This window comes from Apteryx mantelli, chromosome 7, assembly GCF_036417845.1.
Source record: "Apteryx mantelli isolate bAptMan1 chromosome 7, bAptMan1.hap1, whole genome shotgun sequence".
Classification (NCBI taxonomy): Eukaryota; Metazoa; Chordata; class Aves; order Apterygiformes; family Apterygidae; genus Apteryx; species Apteryx mantelli.
In genome coordinates this window covers 29,523,761-29,539,836 of record NC_089984.1, presented here as the reverse complement: position 1 = coordinate 29,539,836, position 16,076 = coordinate 29,523,761, and the positions used below count along the sequence as shown (strand labels likewise).

The window sequence follows — 16,076 nt, the reverse complement described above, 5'->3', positions numbered from 1 at the left end:
GGACCTCTCAGGGCACTGGTTCCAATCCCTTGTTCTTTCAGGCACTACTTCATCCATTTAATGAACTTACTGAGTTTCATCTTACAACTAGTTAAAAGTTGGTTTGACAATTTTTTCCCCTGCTGTTTCCATCAGAAGATCATTCTAGAATCTGATTATTCTAAAGATTAGAAATCCTCCCCAAGTTTCCAGCCTAGCTTATTCATGCCCAGATTGTACCATTGATTCTTATACTCGTGTCTTCCTTTTGTTTTAGTAGTACCTCTTCCCTTTTTGGTGTTTATCCGCATGTATTTATAGATAGCAGTCACATCCTCTTTGTCTTCTTTTTTATTAGGCTAAATGAATGGTCATTGGGGAACGGCTAAGTTTAAAAAATGAGGAAGGAGAAACAGTGAAGACATTTGAGCATTTGTGGTTGGGAAGTTTGTTTTCCATGAGGAATTAATTTACATTTGCTTTTCTGATTGCTTTCTCTTGCACATTACCTAACTATTGTCCTGAACTGTACTGCAGTTAGTAACACTCACTTTCAAGTATGCCCAAAGACCTAATTCTTCAGGCCAATACAAAGTTTGTAGTTTAACTGTCATATTAAGGTAGTGACACGATCCAGATCTTCTGAAAGGAAAAGGAAGCATGGGCAAATGACTACATGGTTCTCTGTGTTACTATCTGCTATTCTGGTCCCTTCGTTCTCCTGGAACATTGTTCTGCCCTTTGCAGAACTCAGCAAATACAACTGTTTGACTGGATTAGATCTCATCAGTAGTCGCTGTCACTAATTGCAGATTTTAGAATTCTGAGTTTTCTCGGAGGGAACCTAGAATGGGAAATAACTCATGTTGTGCAGTAAAAGAAGCTGTTCCATATTTTCCTTCATGTATATTTAACACAATCCGTAATTTATAGAAGTAGATTTGAATTAGTCTGCCTGTGGAAGCTCATAGCCAGGATAACTTCTACAAGGCAGGCAGTCCCTTGTTGCATGTGCCTGACAGGCTTAGTTCAGGCTGCAGTTTGGAGATAGACAGCAATGCTCACTATATAGATCACTGAACCTTATTGTTGGGCGATAACTGAAAATGAGCATACCTGGTAATTGCTCTTACAGACCTGGAAGCACTATGTAAAGCAGCTGCAATTATTTGTTTCATCATAATAGTAAATCTGGACAGGCAAGTAGTCCTTGCATACTCAGCTCATGAAGTAGTTTGAAATCTGAGAATGGAAAGGATGCTATACACAGCCAGACTTGAGTTCTGCGTACAACAGGCAAGCGTACTTTTATGTGAGAAATATGCACTGAATTTGTGAATCGTTCTCTCTGTCCTAATTGTGTGCACAGGTTCAGACTTAACTTTCTTCTCATTTCCATAAGTCTGAGATCTTCCTGTTGCTTCAGAACACAACGTGAAACCCTTAAAACAATGGCCCGATACTGAGAATGCAGTTGGAATGCATGATGATTACAATATTTCAGCACTGATATTTCTTACCCCACTTTTACTGTTAATAAGACCAGTTATGTGCATGTATTGTTTTAAGTCCCTGGATTTTGCAAAACTGTGTGGTTTGCAGAGTTAAAACAGATCATTCTCCTGCCACGTTAATATAGATGTGTTAGCCCCATTCTGGATCATAATTTATAATCCCAGGCAGTTCTTAGGTGCATTGCAAGATGAATATTTTGAGGTTTGTTTTAGAAGAATCTGAACATGATTAGGCGTTGCAGTCAATTCATTATTGTTTGAGACCTGAATTTTAAAATTGGTTTAGGTCATAAATGAGTTTGGAATTTAATGGTTCGTTGAGAGCACCAGCTACGATGCTGAGACAACACATGAATATTAGAAAATCAACAGTCTTTGAAAAAAATTAAATAGTTGGAGGGAGAGAATTGACAGTCAAGATTGAGTGTCCAAGCAGGTCCCTTGCGTAGTACGTGCTGTAGACTTGCAAAAAAAATAAGAGAAGATATATCTGCACAACTGTTTAAGAATCTGGTATTTGATTGCTTCAAAGAATGAACAATACATTAACAAAGGTTTCTGAAGCCCAGAATTGGGAGAACCTTTTTTAAAAAAAAAGTCTCTGTGAAAGCATCTTTCAAGCACAATTTCAGATTTTGCTTATAGTAGGTGAAATAAATACATCAACATAAACAACTGTAACCTGATTTCAGTCAAAACCTAAACAGCTCCTCCCTCCAAAAGCCTGGGACGCATGCATGAGCTTTGACCTGGGGAACATGAGGTTAGAATCACAGAATCACTTAGGTGGGAGGGACATCAGGAGGTCCAGCTCAAAGCAGGGTCAACACTGAATTCAGAATTTATTGAATTCATTAGTACCAGATAACCTCCACTATTAGATATCTGCTTCTCCCAAGTTTTACGTATACAGGACTTCTACCTTACAATTCAAAGCTTAAGTCTCCCGCTGCATCCAGAAATGAAGCCAACAGGTGGAATATGTAATGCGTTTGCATGAGAAGAGCTACATTTGGCACTGGCTGCATCCCTTTTATTTCCTAAGATAGTGCCAAGGACCTCACTGAGTTATGCAATCTGGAAGTAACGAAGGTGCAAAAACAAAGGCTACAATGCATCTCCCATCTTCATTTAGGAAGCAGTTTGCCATAATACATAGAAGTGATCCGAGATCTAGCAAGATTCTGTATTCTTGCATGCAGGTGTAGGGGAGTATTGCTTATGCCATGTCTCATTATAGCTGTATCAGCCCAACCTCTGTCTTACCCATTACTGATTCAGAACTGAGCCACAATTTTTTGTAGATGGTGGGAAAAGCAGTTGGACTGCATTATCGATCCAAAGAAGCATGCAGCTAAGCATTGCCAGAATTGCAATTGTGGTTGTCTTGCTTTCGCTTCCAATGTCCTTTGACTCATGTTGAACAGCTCAGATAACTGACTGTAATCCTCTCTTGCCACATGTGAGAGGTGTGGAGAAAGAGAGAAGTAGTTGCCAGCACCTTTCTCCAAGTCCTCTTAAGGGGGTAAAAGAAACAGCCTTGGATGCCATCTGTGCCACGTGAGGGAGGTCTGCGTGTCAGGATTTGGGTGCAGAACCAGGACTGGGTACAGAGAGTTCAGGACCAGAATGGCAAGGGCAGCTGTCAGCAGAGACAGAGGGACATTGGCAGGTTACGTGAGGAAGGTGCTTCTGTCATCTACTCGGGTCTAGTTACTCCTAGTCTTTCTTACTGGACTTGTCAGAGAAGAGAAAGCTGTAACTGTGGTTAGCCTGACATGTCCTATTGTATTTCTTCTTTCCGTCATGCAGTAATATTAAAATTGCAACTTCTAAAAACAAGCAATGTTCAGAAGTCCCCTGATGGTTAAATATTGAAATTGCTGTGATAAGTAAAGGAACTTAACTAAAGTGCACCCTCTCTAGGGCAATTAGGCTCAGGGAGTGTATTAGTTGTTTCCACATCTGTACTGATTTTAAGACCTGTATTCAGGATGCAGCATCTCAGTTTGAGAAAACTTCAACAAGGTAAAATATTTTCTTTACACATTTGAATTTTGACCCTGGTTTTAAAGGCTGGTTAAATGCTTTTTGTAGACCTACCTGCTAAAACGATTAGTACAGGTGCCTTTTCTTAAATTGGTGAAGTTTGGCCATGCCATTCCTAAGAAGTCTGTCTGCTTTCATTTAGTTCTTAAGTGACAAGTCTGTCTGCCAGCCCTTGAGGGGAAAGTTTGCACTTCTGTGTGGTGTGGTATGGTGTCATTTGCTGTTACTTGTCCTCACCAAGGACCTTTCATACAGGAGCCTCCAAAGACTTTACCAGCATTAAGCCTTGCTTTGTCTCTGTGTGATGTGTATTAGGATACATCGATTTAATGGATAGACTGTTGAAATGGAGTTCCTTGCCTACGGCAACTCCAGAAGATAGTGGGAAAGTTAGGAATAAAACTCAGAGAGACTTGGCTCCCATCTTCATTTCTAATTTTTACGTTGTACTGCCAGCTTTCAGTTTATCAAGAATTAATAAGTAATAACCTATGATTAAAAAGGTCTGCCACTCTTTCAGTCATGAGATGTTTCTCTTTCTTCAGCAGAGTGTGCAGAACTCAGCAGGGCTGCACCTTCCGAGTTTTACTTAAGCTAAGTTACTCAATATTTAATGCTGAAATGGAAGCACGTAATTCACAACTACAACTGTAGGCAACCTGTCAGCTACATTGGGATGTTTGGCAGCTGCATGGGAGAATGAGGATAGCAAAACTTTCTTATGCCATGAAAATTGAAATTTACTTTCTTTTTTCATTGTGTGTTGTACGCATGTCTGACATGATAATCCCTCAGCTGATCTGGAATTACATTTCAACATAGAGATTGGTTAATCAGAGCAATCTGAATGTTTTTAATCAGTTATTTTTAGAGAGAATTTTTTTCTGGCATTTGTTTCTCCTGAATTTCAGATAAACTAGTGGATGCGTTCTTAATTATTCATGTGGCAGCAAAAAGTAAAGCAAATAAAAATTACAGGCAGCACTACCCAAGTGCTTTGCATGGCACCAGATAGTCACAGCTTAGTATCTATGGCTTTTCTGTTTTGAGAGTGCTAGAGGGAGCTCTAACCCCTTGATCAGAGGAACAAGCTATGAGCAGTGTGTATCTGTTCGGCTTGCTCTCTGGTAGGAAATGTTGGATTCTCTTACTGTTTAATTTTATTGTGTGTCAGAAAGTTGCATATATTTTTTCCAGGCATGATCCCAAATTGCTCTTCCTAGATGAGGAGATGCAAATGCTGTGTTTTCAAGTATGCTAATACTAGACTTAATAGAGGCTATTGTGAATTGCCTGAAAATAAAGAAAAGAAGTGAGAGGTGATTGTTTCATAGAGGTGTTTAACAAATAGCATTATTAGTAAGGTCTAATATTCTCATATACTTGTTTTCACAAAGGAGGATAGTTATCACAATAGAGGACCTAAGGTTATTTAAAAGAGAGTATATTTAAAGCTGTTGGAAGGAAAAGCTACTTTACTCAGCATGTAATTGTTTTTTAGATGTTTAGCCAATTATTATAGCAGAAGTTAAAAGAAAGGGTTAGCAGTTGTTAGATAAATTTACAATGGGATACATTAGTGCATGAGGATGGAAGAAATTTCTCACATGATATATTCTACACTAATTCCATTCTTGACATGAAAGGAGTATAACTTACTCTCAGAAGTGGGATGAAAGATAAAAGGAAAACTCACCCTGCACTTGTACAAAGAAAAATACAGGTAGACTGAAGTTATTTTCACCATCTGTTAATCTCACTAAAAGGAATAATGGAATCATATCTCTGAGTGAAAAGTTGAACATTGCATGGGATGGTGAAGGACAAAGTGGGGCTAGCAATTATGTTCTGCCCCATTTTACTGGTTGTTGTTATGGGTTGTTATGTTCAAACAATTCCACATTGATTAAGTCTGTTCTAGGGATGGAATATTGTAAGGCTTCCTTCCTCCTCTAGTTTGAAGATCTTTCTGAAAGATTGTTGGCAGCTAGGCATCAAGCAAAAGAGGAGTCTCTAATATTCTGTGACTCGGACTTGTAGGTTCTACTGCAGTTGGAGTATCAGTTGATAGGGATGAAGTCTTCTGTTCAGATGTGAAACCAAATATGCCTTGCTGAAGAGAGATTATGGTCAGAGCTGTTTGCTTGTTGTTGGGACTGTTTCTTGCCTTTTTTCTGTCCTGTACTTTCATGTATCAACAGTATGAATTCAGCCTAATGTAATTTTGGCTATACAGAATTCACTAGAGAATGTCCTTAGTTTGTATTTTTGGAGTCTGTTCCTCAGGCTGTGAATATCTTGTCAGGTACTAATGAAAGAATGGGCCAACACAATCCTAGAACATAAAATCTTAGAAAAATTTAAGTTGTGATAGACATCTGGAGGTCTCTAGTTGAAGCACTTACTCAAAGGAGGACTAACTTCACATTTAGATCAACTTGCTCAGGGCCATGTCCATCCAGATTTTGAAAATCGCCAAGGATGGAGATTTCTCCTCTTTATGTCCAAATCGAATTTTACTTGCTAAAGCTTGTGCTTGTTGCCTCTTGTCCTGTCATTGTGCGCCTCTGAAAAGGCTCTGTCTGTCTCCTCCGTTATCTCCCTTTAGGTAGGGGAAGACTACTAGATCCCCCCCAGTCTTCTCCAGGCTGAACACACCAGCTCTCCACATATGCCATTTTTTCCAGCCCCCTGACAATCTTAGTGGTTCACCACTGTACTCACTCCAGTTTGCCGACAAGGTGACGTGGCTGCAAGGTTAGCAGCACAGCTAATCTCCAGAAGACAATGCGTATTGGTGGGTGACAGTAATGTGATTATCTCACAGGGGTTACCGGAGGCTACAGGACAAATCTGTCAAGGTATTGGCTGCAGCCTACTGACCAGTTTTGACCTGATGCTGTGCAAGAGTATTTCACAGACTTTTCCTGTTGCAGCTGCCTCTGTGATGGCTCGTCTCCCACACATGCTTCCAACTCTCTCTCCTCCCTCTACCCCATTATTTTTTCTTTTGCTTCCTTCCCTCTGTTGGTCCACTCAGGCAAAAGCTGTTTGCTACCCAGTGACCTGCTGCTAACAGCAGGGGTATGGTATCTATCAGTGCAGACTGATGAGATGTCCTCTTCTAGACCTAGCTGTGCTGGTGGAAAAGAATGCTACTCAGCCTTCGTCTGGCTGCTGCAGGTTGCTGCCCTCCAGGATCTGTCAGCAAAACTGCAAACCTGCTTTCAGTTAAGATGAGGTGTTTTAGTTTAGACAGTTTAAATAGCAGGTCTTTGCTAACAAGCTTATTTTGACTGAAATAGGTTAGGGAGCGCTCCTGTGGCCAACTCTGCCAGCAGATCTAAGTACATTTGCAGTGGGAACCAGCATGCATGTGAATCTTGCAGCTCTTCAGAACACTGCTGCATTTTTGCTTGATACATATCTCCTGTTCGCCCCAGAAATACGTAGTGCTCCCATCATTGGGAAATGGTACATGATATCCAACCTGTATACTCATGGTTTGCAGTTTTGAATCACTAACCCACTCGGCCTTGGCTGGGTTGTTTGTTGTGTTTGTGTCCTCTTCATTGTTGGTAGCAAAAAGCCTCTGCAAGAAGGAAATTGAGAAAATATGCTACTTGGAGCTGTGTTCTTCTGGGCAAACTATCTTGGAGGACTTCTGTTTTTTGATAATAAAGGCTTTACATAGACAGAACCATAGCATTTTGAAAATCTCAGTAGCTTTACTGAGTGCAGACACTCGCTCTTTCAGGTCATTCTCCCCACCACTCCAATGGTGCACTGTTCCCAATTGTATAGTCTTCACTGTTCAGCTATGCTTTAAATCATTCAAGTCTACCTACCTGTTCCTTGCTGCTTTTCTCTGAGAGTTAAGGGAGTACTTAGAGCAAAAAGAAAATCAACAGTAACACCCATAAAGAGCAACTTCACTCAGGCAGCAGATCATGCTTGGGTGTTTTTAAAAACAGAAGCAACTGTTCCAGGAAACTATGGAACTGCTGCTTAGAGCATAGCTGATGCCTTTCCCTGCCATAAATGAGCCCTTTGCTGCTACTGGCTCTTACCGGATGACTTTAGTAGACTGGTTCTCCAAGTGATAATGTGCATGTTCCTTCCCTCCATTAACAGTAATAACATGTAGCAGTCCCAGCAGTTCAACACTGGTTCTGGTAACCATTCTGAGGAAGGAAGCATTTCTTTTGGTGACTTTCACTTAAAATTATCTATTAGCACTCTAGGATCTGCTCTGAAATTTGTTTATGATCAATTTACACCTAGTAAAACGTGCTCTGAAATCTAGCTCTTAAGAGCAGTGGTGGCTGCCCTCCCCCTGTATCTGTCTAGGTATGCATTTGGTCAGGGATCTTAGTTCGGGAAAGCAGCATATGCCAGTGTTGTGCTGATATAAGCAGATTTCTCATCAGCGCTTGTTATTTTCAAAGACAACTTGGAGTTAGGGGAGGAGGAGGAGGAGGAGAGGGACTCCCAATTCACATCCGTTCCTGGCATCAGAGAGATTTTATTTTGGTAGTTTTTACCAGCACTTAAAATCTAGATGGAAGACCTATATCAAAGGAAAGTTTACAGTAAGAGCTGCAAGATTCCAGACAATTAAACTTTATTAGTCTGTCTGAAACATTAAGTATTAGCTTAAAAGAATAGTTTTTTAATCTCCTCTCCCTGTTGCTGTTTACTGTTTAGCAGTGTAGGAGGGGAGCTGCTTCTCCAGCAAGGTATTATTGCTGCTCTTTGTATAGCCGGTGTGCAAATGTCCATGGCTCCATCCTGCCTCCACAGTCCCTTGAGAGATTCAGCATGTTGCTTCTATGGTGTGTGCAGCTTTCTCTGGTCCTAAAATAAAACAGCCTTTTCCCTTTCTTCCGTGTCTGAGGTAATATCCTTAGCCAGGTGCCCTTCAGGCTAACACCATATCATAGGTACTTAGATGGTACCTCTGAAAACTATTGGCCCCCCAGGATTTCAGAAAGTACAGCAGCTTAGGCTGCTGTGTCCAGCTTAATTCCAGTGATCTTTCATCTAGATGTATCCTTTCTTATCAAAGTTTTTCTGCAGTGTGATTAGAAACCAGATGTGGGCAAGCAGCTAACAGCCAAAGACAGGCAAGAACTGCTGGCTCTTTGAGTATCCAGGGGGCTGTTGATTTCAGTATAAGTATTTTGAATTTTCCCTTGAAAATAAGTAGTAATGATGCTGTGGTTTCTTTCATGGTGCTTTCTTTTGACTCTCAGATGTGATTGATGATCATCTACTTCTGGGTTATGTTTGTCTTTCAGAATGTTTCAGTGAGCTTTGCAGCGTGGAAACTAATTCAGTACTGAGCGAGTAAGTCTGTATATGTGCTAAACCCATGGTTAACCTCACAGAGCCTGCTATGCGAGATGGAGGCAGACAGAAATGGGTGGCTTCTAAACTGAGCTTTTAAAATAAAACTAAATGGAGTGAGTTGCTTAATGACCTGGCATTGTAGCTTTTGAGCTCTGTCAAGTCAAACATTGGGAAAGCAGGTTCACCCAGCAAAAGAGAGAAACGAGAAGCAGGCTAGCCTTCTCTTGTCGTTCGGGTGCCGTGGCTCGCAAGACCCTGCTCTTTGTGGTGAGACCCCCCCTTTCTGCCCCGCAAATTCTCAAAGCAAAGGAGCTCTTTAATAAAAGTTGCTGGTAAGGAACTACAAAGGATTTCCTCCCTCTTTGCTTAGCCTTGGTGGTTTGGGAATCGGTTCTGCAGCATTTGGTAATTACAGGCCCAAAGAGGAAGAAGTCAGCCATAGAAATTGAACCTGTGTTCCGTTAATTATGCTGTGTTACTGCCTTTAGGCCATGCAAACAAACCCCTTTCGATGGGGTTTTTAAATACTAGCTCTGCTCTTTAGTATGGAGGCCTGGGATACCTACTCAGCTCCATTTCAACATTTTTGTTACGTTGCTACATTGGAGTGGTATTTCATCATGGGCAGCAGCAAGCAGTTTCATGGCCACACAAGTAGCTTTGAAAAAGCCAGCCGCATTAACGTTCTCTAGCTAATAGTGGCTTTACAGATACCAAGCTGAAATATCTCACTGCCACAGTTGTACTTTTTAATCCCTCTGCTTCTCCACACAGCTTCTAACATGCTCCAGAATTCCTGTGCTGTATACTGCTGCTGAATCGAGTTTCACGTCTGAATTTTTTATTGTGGTTAATCTTGAAGAATATTTCAGGACGTGAACACGAGTGTGGCTTTACTTTCATTGTGAAGTTACCCTCTCTTCTTCCCCTACCCTGCACATACACCTCCGCGGTACCTTTCTTTGTCATCCCCTTACTTGTTTTTTCCCCCAGTGTCTTTTATCTTGTGAGTAAAGTTTGAACAGTACGCAGGAAGTTAACTGCCTGGAGTCTTTTAAATATAAGTAACACGCACCCAGTAATAAGCTGTCGGTTGTTTTTTTGCTGCCTGCAAAGAAACATAAACACAGCGCTCATTTCTGGCAGGTTTTTACTGTCAGAGTTTCTCCTATTATATTTATCTTACAATTTGCCAGGGGGTGAAGTTATTAAGTTTTAGCAGCAGCCATCGATCAAGTTCACAAGTTAACACGATAAAGGCTCTGTGCCGCTCCGATCCGGGAAAATGATGATCCTCACTCGGTAATTAACTAAATGAGAAAGTTAAATCTTACTTGAGAGCTGGGAGAGATGAAAGAGAGGTGTTTGTCAGTTTCTCAGTGGAAATTAGAAGCAGTTTTCTGCAATTCCCTAAGCTGCTGCTCTGTCATATTTTACATAAGCACTGGGAAAACGTCTTGTAATTAGTGCTGTCATGGAGGATTTTTTTTGCTGAAGGATGTTGGAATAATTCATTAGATTATCAAGAAAGGCTTGTGTCCTGAAATGATTAGCACAGTGAAATTTAAACCATTAACGATAACAAGTTTAGAGCTTGCTGCAGTGCAGAGGCACCCGGGGTATGTCTGTGCCTATTTCAATCATTTCTTATAATTAAACATTATGTCCTCTTTTTTCCTCCCCTTCACTGAGACCCATCCAAAATTCCTGTTAAGGTGGCTCTGTCTAGATCAGTGACTTAACCATGACTGGCAGTGTGAGCAGTTAGAGGTGAAATGCTGCAGTTGCAAATAAGCATCAGAAGACACCTGAGGCAGAACCTGTAGTCCCAGTGAGTATGGGAAGGAGGGGAGGATGCCCAGGGTGACCTGCTGGTGCTGGGATGTCAAAAGGAAGTCCCTTCTTTTTGCCTTGAGAGAAACTCAGTTGAGAAATTTGCGCTGGTGGTCTAAGCTCTCAGTCTTCCCAGAGCTCCAGGATGAAGATGTCTTGAAGGCTCAGAAGGTCCCAAACCTTGTTGGGATTGCTTACGCCACTCTTGATTTTCTAGAAGGAAACAGCTTTTCTTTTAAGAGAAAGAGATGTCTTTTTATATCAAGAAGTGTATAATCTGAATTCATCCGCAGTATGAGAAATCCCTTAACCAAATCCTCTGCCACGATTAGAGGACATTGTGTTTTTAAAAATAAATAAAAGTTGTAACTTCTAATTTGGATGGGGAAACACTACACCTGTATTACAATCAGAGAACTGTGCTGTTGCTTGTTTCTTTTCTGTGCTGTAGAAGGATACCTAGTCCCCTGTACTGAACAAAAGTAAAAATAACCTTCGTTGTCATATAAGGGTTACAGCTATGATATACCAGAGTTGTTTTGTTTTCTGCGCAGAGCAGTAGACTTATCCAGGCTTTATTTATCTATGTTGAAATATTACTCTTTCCTATAGTTGCAAACCATTATTTAGATTAAAGTCCTTTATATATTAGTCCTCTTCTACTTCACTGGGCATACAAATGTGCTTTGTGTTAAATGTAGCCATTTGGAGAAATGGTCTTGTAATTATGGGCTGCAATGGAGCATAGTACATAGATCCCTGAGCTAGCACCAACCTGCGGCAGTCAGTCCCCTGGGTTTCCTGGCATGGCTTGCTAGCTCAGGTACACCACCGTAGGAGGACACCTATACTGTTTTTGCATATGAGTTGGCTTGCCTAGAGCCATCCTGGACATCTCTGAGCCCTCACTTACAGGGCCAAACCTGCCTTCCTGACTTTGTGAAAGGGAAGCAGGAACGGCTTTTTCTGATCTAAGTTGGTAGTTTGCTGTATTGTGCCCAGGCTTTCTCCCAGGGTGACAGACTACCGAGGCTTCTGGTTCTTTGCCACTTTTGGAAGTGAGGCTTATAAAAAGTGTAAGTGTATATAGTGGATTCAGTTGAATATTTAATATAGCTGTATGCACTGCATGTGTAACAATTCTCCTGCTTCCAGATTAGGCCTGGTTATTATTTCAGGAGAGGGAAGAGGTTGTAGACTATTGCATGCTCCAGCAAATAGTTACTGTTCCTGTTCTGAGATAGTTTGTCATGAACTTGAGGCAGTGGATCAGAGTGGTTGAGTCATCAGGGTTTCTCAGGAAGCCAAATCGATTCTCTTACTGCTAGTAACCATTACCCCCCGACACGCTTTAATAATACAGAGGCTTGGTTTTGTTGTTTTGTTGTTGCTTTTTTTAATAACAGGCCTTTTTCACTGAACCCCCTGGTGGATTTTCAGGAATCTTCAAACTGAAATTTTGGAATTTTGTTCTTAACTGTAGCTACAGACATCCTGAGTGAGGCGTGTGTTGTGTCGTCTGCAGAACGGGTGTGCTTGGGGGTCCTCCCTGTCATTCTGGTCACAGACCTGCTGCACACGCTGTGGCTCCTTGCTTGCTTTCTTTGCTCCTTTCGAAGGGAAGCTGGGGCAGGCAACGGTACAATCGAGGTCTCAAGCTGACATGGTCAGAATGTGGCCAAAATATACACGCGGACCTAAAAAAATACAGTTTCCCCTGTCCACTAGTTTAGACGTACACACTGTGACACATACAGCGCTTTTCATAAATGTGGCCAGTGAGTAGATCCACTAAATCAACCTAGAGGTTGCCTTCCAGGGCTGTTACAAGCATTGGACAATGTACTCTTAATTTACTCATCCTTCCCACCCTGGGGCCCTGCATTCACTTGTGATTGAGGCAAAATGACTTGGCTTGTCCCATCTGAGCCATCTGTTTGTACATACATAAGCCATTACTTGGTTTTTGCAGATGTTGCAGCTTCTGTTGGATACCCTAGACTGAAGTTGTAGAGGTTATTGGGAAGCTGAAGTTTCTTGGGAGACAGGTGGTCGGAGGCAAGGTGCGTAGGGCTAGAGCGCCGTGCCGTTCTGTGAAAGCAGGCGCCCCTTTCGTGATCTTTGCCCGTCAGCTATCTCCTCTGCTCCCAGCTCAGCGTGTTAGTTGAACACCACAATCCCTCAAATGAGAAGGCAGAGGTATAGGTTTTTAAAAAATGCTCTGTTGAGACAGCCTGTTGTGAGATTGGCTGCACGGCAGACAAAATGAGAAATGAAATGAGATCAAGCTTGTAAAATACATCTCTCTGCTGTCTTAATCCAGCGTTTTCGGGGGGGTTCTGTTTTGTGTGCAGCTTAACTGCAGCCGAAATGACCAGAACGTCCCTTAAGGCCGATGTTCAGGGCAGTCCACCGGTAATCATTTTACGCCAGGCTGTTGCCAACTGTGGACTTTGCCAGGAAGACTCCAACCTTTCTCACCAAGGAGTTCATTCCCACTGTCCCTTTAGAGATTTCTCTGTATAAATAGTTGGCCCGAGAGAGAGGATTTCTTTCCTCCTGCCCGATACTGGGTTTATGGCTCGCTTGCAGTCAGCGCTGTCTATGTGATGACCAAATGAAATAGTGCAGCTCTGCTATCAGTCATAGCGCTCTGCTAACATGGTCTTACTGCACACTCAGGGAAATGAGGGGAGGGTGGAGGGGGGTAAAAGTAAGGTTGGAAACCTTGGGATGCACAATTGAGCACTTGTGGTGTGATATCTGTGTTCTGCGATCTCGGAGAAACTTAATTCGAGCCATAACACTGAAATAGAAGAAACATATTCTTAAAAATGGCAGCTAATTACTATGCTTTTCTACCAGAAGAAAGACTTTCCAGCTCTGCTGGAAGTGCTGGAAAGAATATTTAAGTTTTGTGGATTTTCTCTTTAAAAAATTAAACATAAAATAGAAAATAAATGAATAGTCAAGTAGGTTTTAAAGTTGTAATGTTTTTGGTGTTCCAGTGTAAAAATTTTCATCAGGTAGGGGAGGTATTGAAGTACAGGAATTCTTTCCTCCAGAGAAATGAGGAATTTCTGCATTCTAATCCTAGTTTTGAAAAACAATTTTTGTGGTCTCTAAACAACTCACTAGTTGTTCTAACTCATGAATTAATCTGTGCCTTAATACTGAATAATTAGGTATCTAGGTTTAGGTACTCATTTTTTCCTTTAAAGTCAATAAAATCTCCCTGATGAGATTGATGCATAAAATTAACATTCAGAACAGAACAGAAATATGACATCCCTAAATATATATTTTTTATATTCTGATTCTGTAATTTGTTTTTAATTATTTGATAATTAATAGAGAGCCACTAAATGTATTTTGTAAGTAAAAATGATCTAATAATATTGACTGTAACAGTGCTGTCTGGTGTTAAACTGTTGCAGTGAAATAAAGAATGTTTTTCGTGGGAATTATCTACAGTAGCAAAATGAGAATTATTGGGGTCAATGCTGTTTGGATACCTCTTTGCAGCAACACTACAAAACTTATTTTAAATGTGTGCCCATAGTATATATTTTTAGATTGAGATTATAAAGAAGGGAGCCTGTAGGCATAATTAATCTTGGAAAGAAATAGAAAAGGCATTTATTTACCATTTAATACAAACTATTGGTTTGACTGGTATGGGGAAAAAATAATTTCCCAGCAAACAGTTAATTTTGCTTGGACAAATAATAGACTTGCAATGCAAAATGTGTGCTTTTCTTCCAGTTAAACCATTTAAAAAGCAGAAATTATATCTTGCTATCAAGTAGTAAATTGAAATGTCAGTGTTTTGTTATGTCCCGGAAACTCTCTCTGAGTTGAGCCCTTCTAACAAGATTTAACAGTGCTCAGAAAGTTTAAGATCTTTAATTCTGTGAAAGAAGTATGTACCTAGTATCAGGGTGTGTTTCAGCTGGCTTTACCCTTAAGGTATATTTTTATACTAAAAAGAAGTGCTATTTAGTTTTTTCTTACCCATTTCATGCATTTCCTATTAATTTTAGCAGCGGTCCATTCTTTAGAAGAAAAACAACATAAATGCAGTTTTCTGTTGGTGCATTCAGGTAATTGATAACTGTACATTAGGAATCCATCTGCGTTTTTACTGTGTGTAAGATGTAAATAAAGTTCTGTGAGTATTAAATTGCCATTCATAGTTCCCCATCTAACCAGAGTCCTTTGCGTGCAGCTCTGGTGCGAGCAACTGTGTCGCCCTGCAAAGGTTACGGCTTGCTGTGGCTGCACGCGGAATGACAGCAGCAAGTGGGGTCCATGGTCTCGGCCAACTTTATATATCGGAAAGCTTTTTCCTTCTGTTATTTTCCCCCCAAAATCATAAAACTGCCTGAGCTTCTTTTCATGTGTGTGTTTTGGGTTTTCTCTCCTTCCCTTTCACAGACAAAACTTGCCAATGGCACTTCCAGTATGATTGTGCCCAAGCAAAGAAAACTGTCTGCAAGCTATGAGAAGGAGAAGGAGCTCTGCGTCAAGTATTTTGAACAGTGGTCTGAGTCTGACCAGGTGGAGTTTGTGGAGCACCTCATCTCCCAGATGTGTCACTACCAGCACGGACATATAAACTCATACCTCAAACCCATGTTACAGAGGGACTTCATCACTGCACTGCCAGGTATTTCTGCAAGTGGAGGAAGGTTTGAGTCTCCATTCTGTCTTTCAGAAAACACTTCTGCTTGGCTTTCTGTGACTCCGGCCTGCCTGCTGAAGAGTTCTCTTTTACAATCAGTTTGCAAAATAGATGATACATTTTACAGTATGAAATATAGTAATATTTTGCTTAGTATTCTTACCGTCTTTCAAGGCATGATCTGATATCAACATGGTTTGGCTAGAAGTGATAGATCTTAATCTGTATGCAAAGGATACACAGCACAGGCCACAGGGCAGATGGTTGTACTCATAATACCCATAACAATGCATGAATAACAAAAGTTTTAAAAATTAAAGCTACTCTTATTTTTGGTCACTCAGGCAAGGTTTTCCCCCCCTTTTTTTTTTGTTTCTTTTTACTTGTAAAATACCTTCCCGAAACCATTGATTTGATTTTCTGTGAATTGCCAACGTAGAACAACACATACCAGATCAAAGAACAGAAATGTTATATATATATTTTTGCACCTCGATAGAGCTTTTCATTGAGAATATTTTTCTAGCTGTTCTCAGATAGGGCATTGGGTGAATCTCCCAGAATGCATACATGAAATAGCATACATGCAGTTTTGTACTGTTCCTGTCTCATAGATGAAAAAACTGAAGCAGCGGGAGATAAAACGTACTCAAATTTATACAGCA

The 16,076-nt window shown here is 40.8% G+C and overlaps 1 protein-coding gene across 7 annotated transcripts in view; it reads left to right on the top strand.

The window, feature by feature from the left end:
- BTRC (beta-transducin repeat containing E3 ubiquitin protein ligase) overlaps positions 1-16,076 on the top strand; it is a 119,576-nt gene that overhangs the window by 78,276 nt on the left and 25,224 nt on the right. For all 7 annotated transcript variants that reach the window (XM_067300164.1, XM_067300163.1, XM_067300162.1 and 4 more), the window contains one exon: positions 15,165-15,396. In XM_067300164.1, the coding sequence (XP_067156265.1) occupies positions 15,165-15,396 (232 nt within the window). The remainder of the gene's footprint in view (positions 1-15,164; positions 15,397-16,076) is intronic.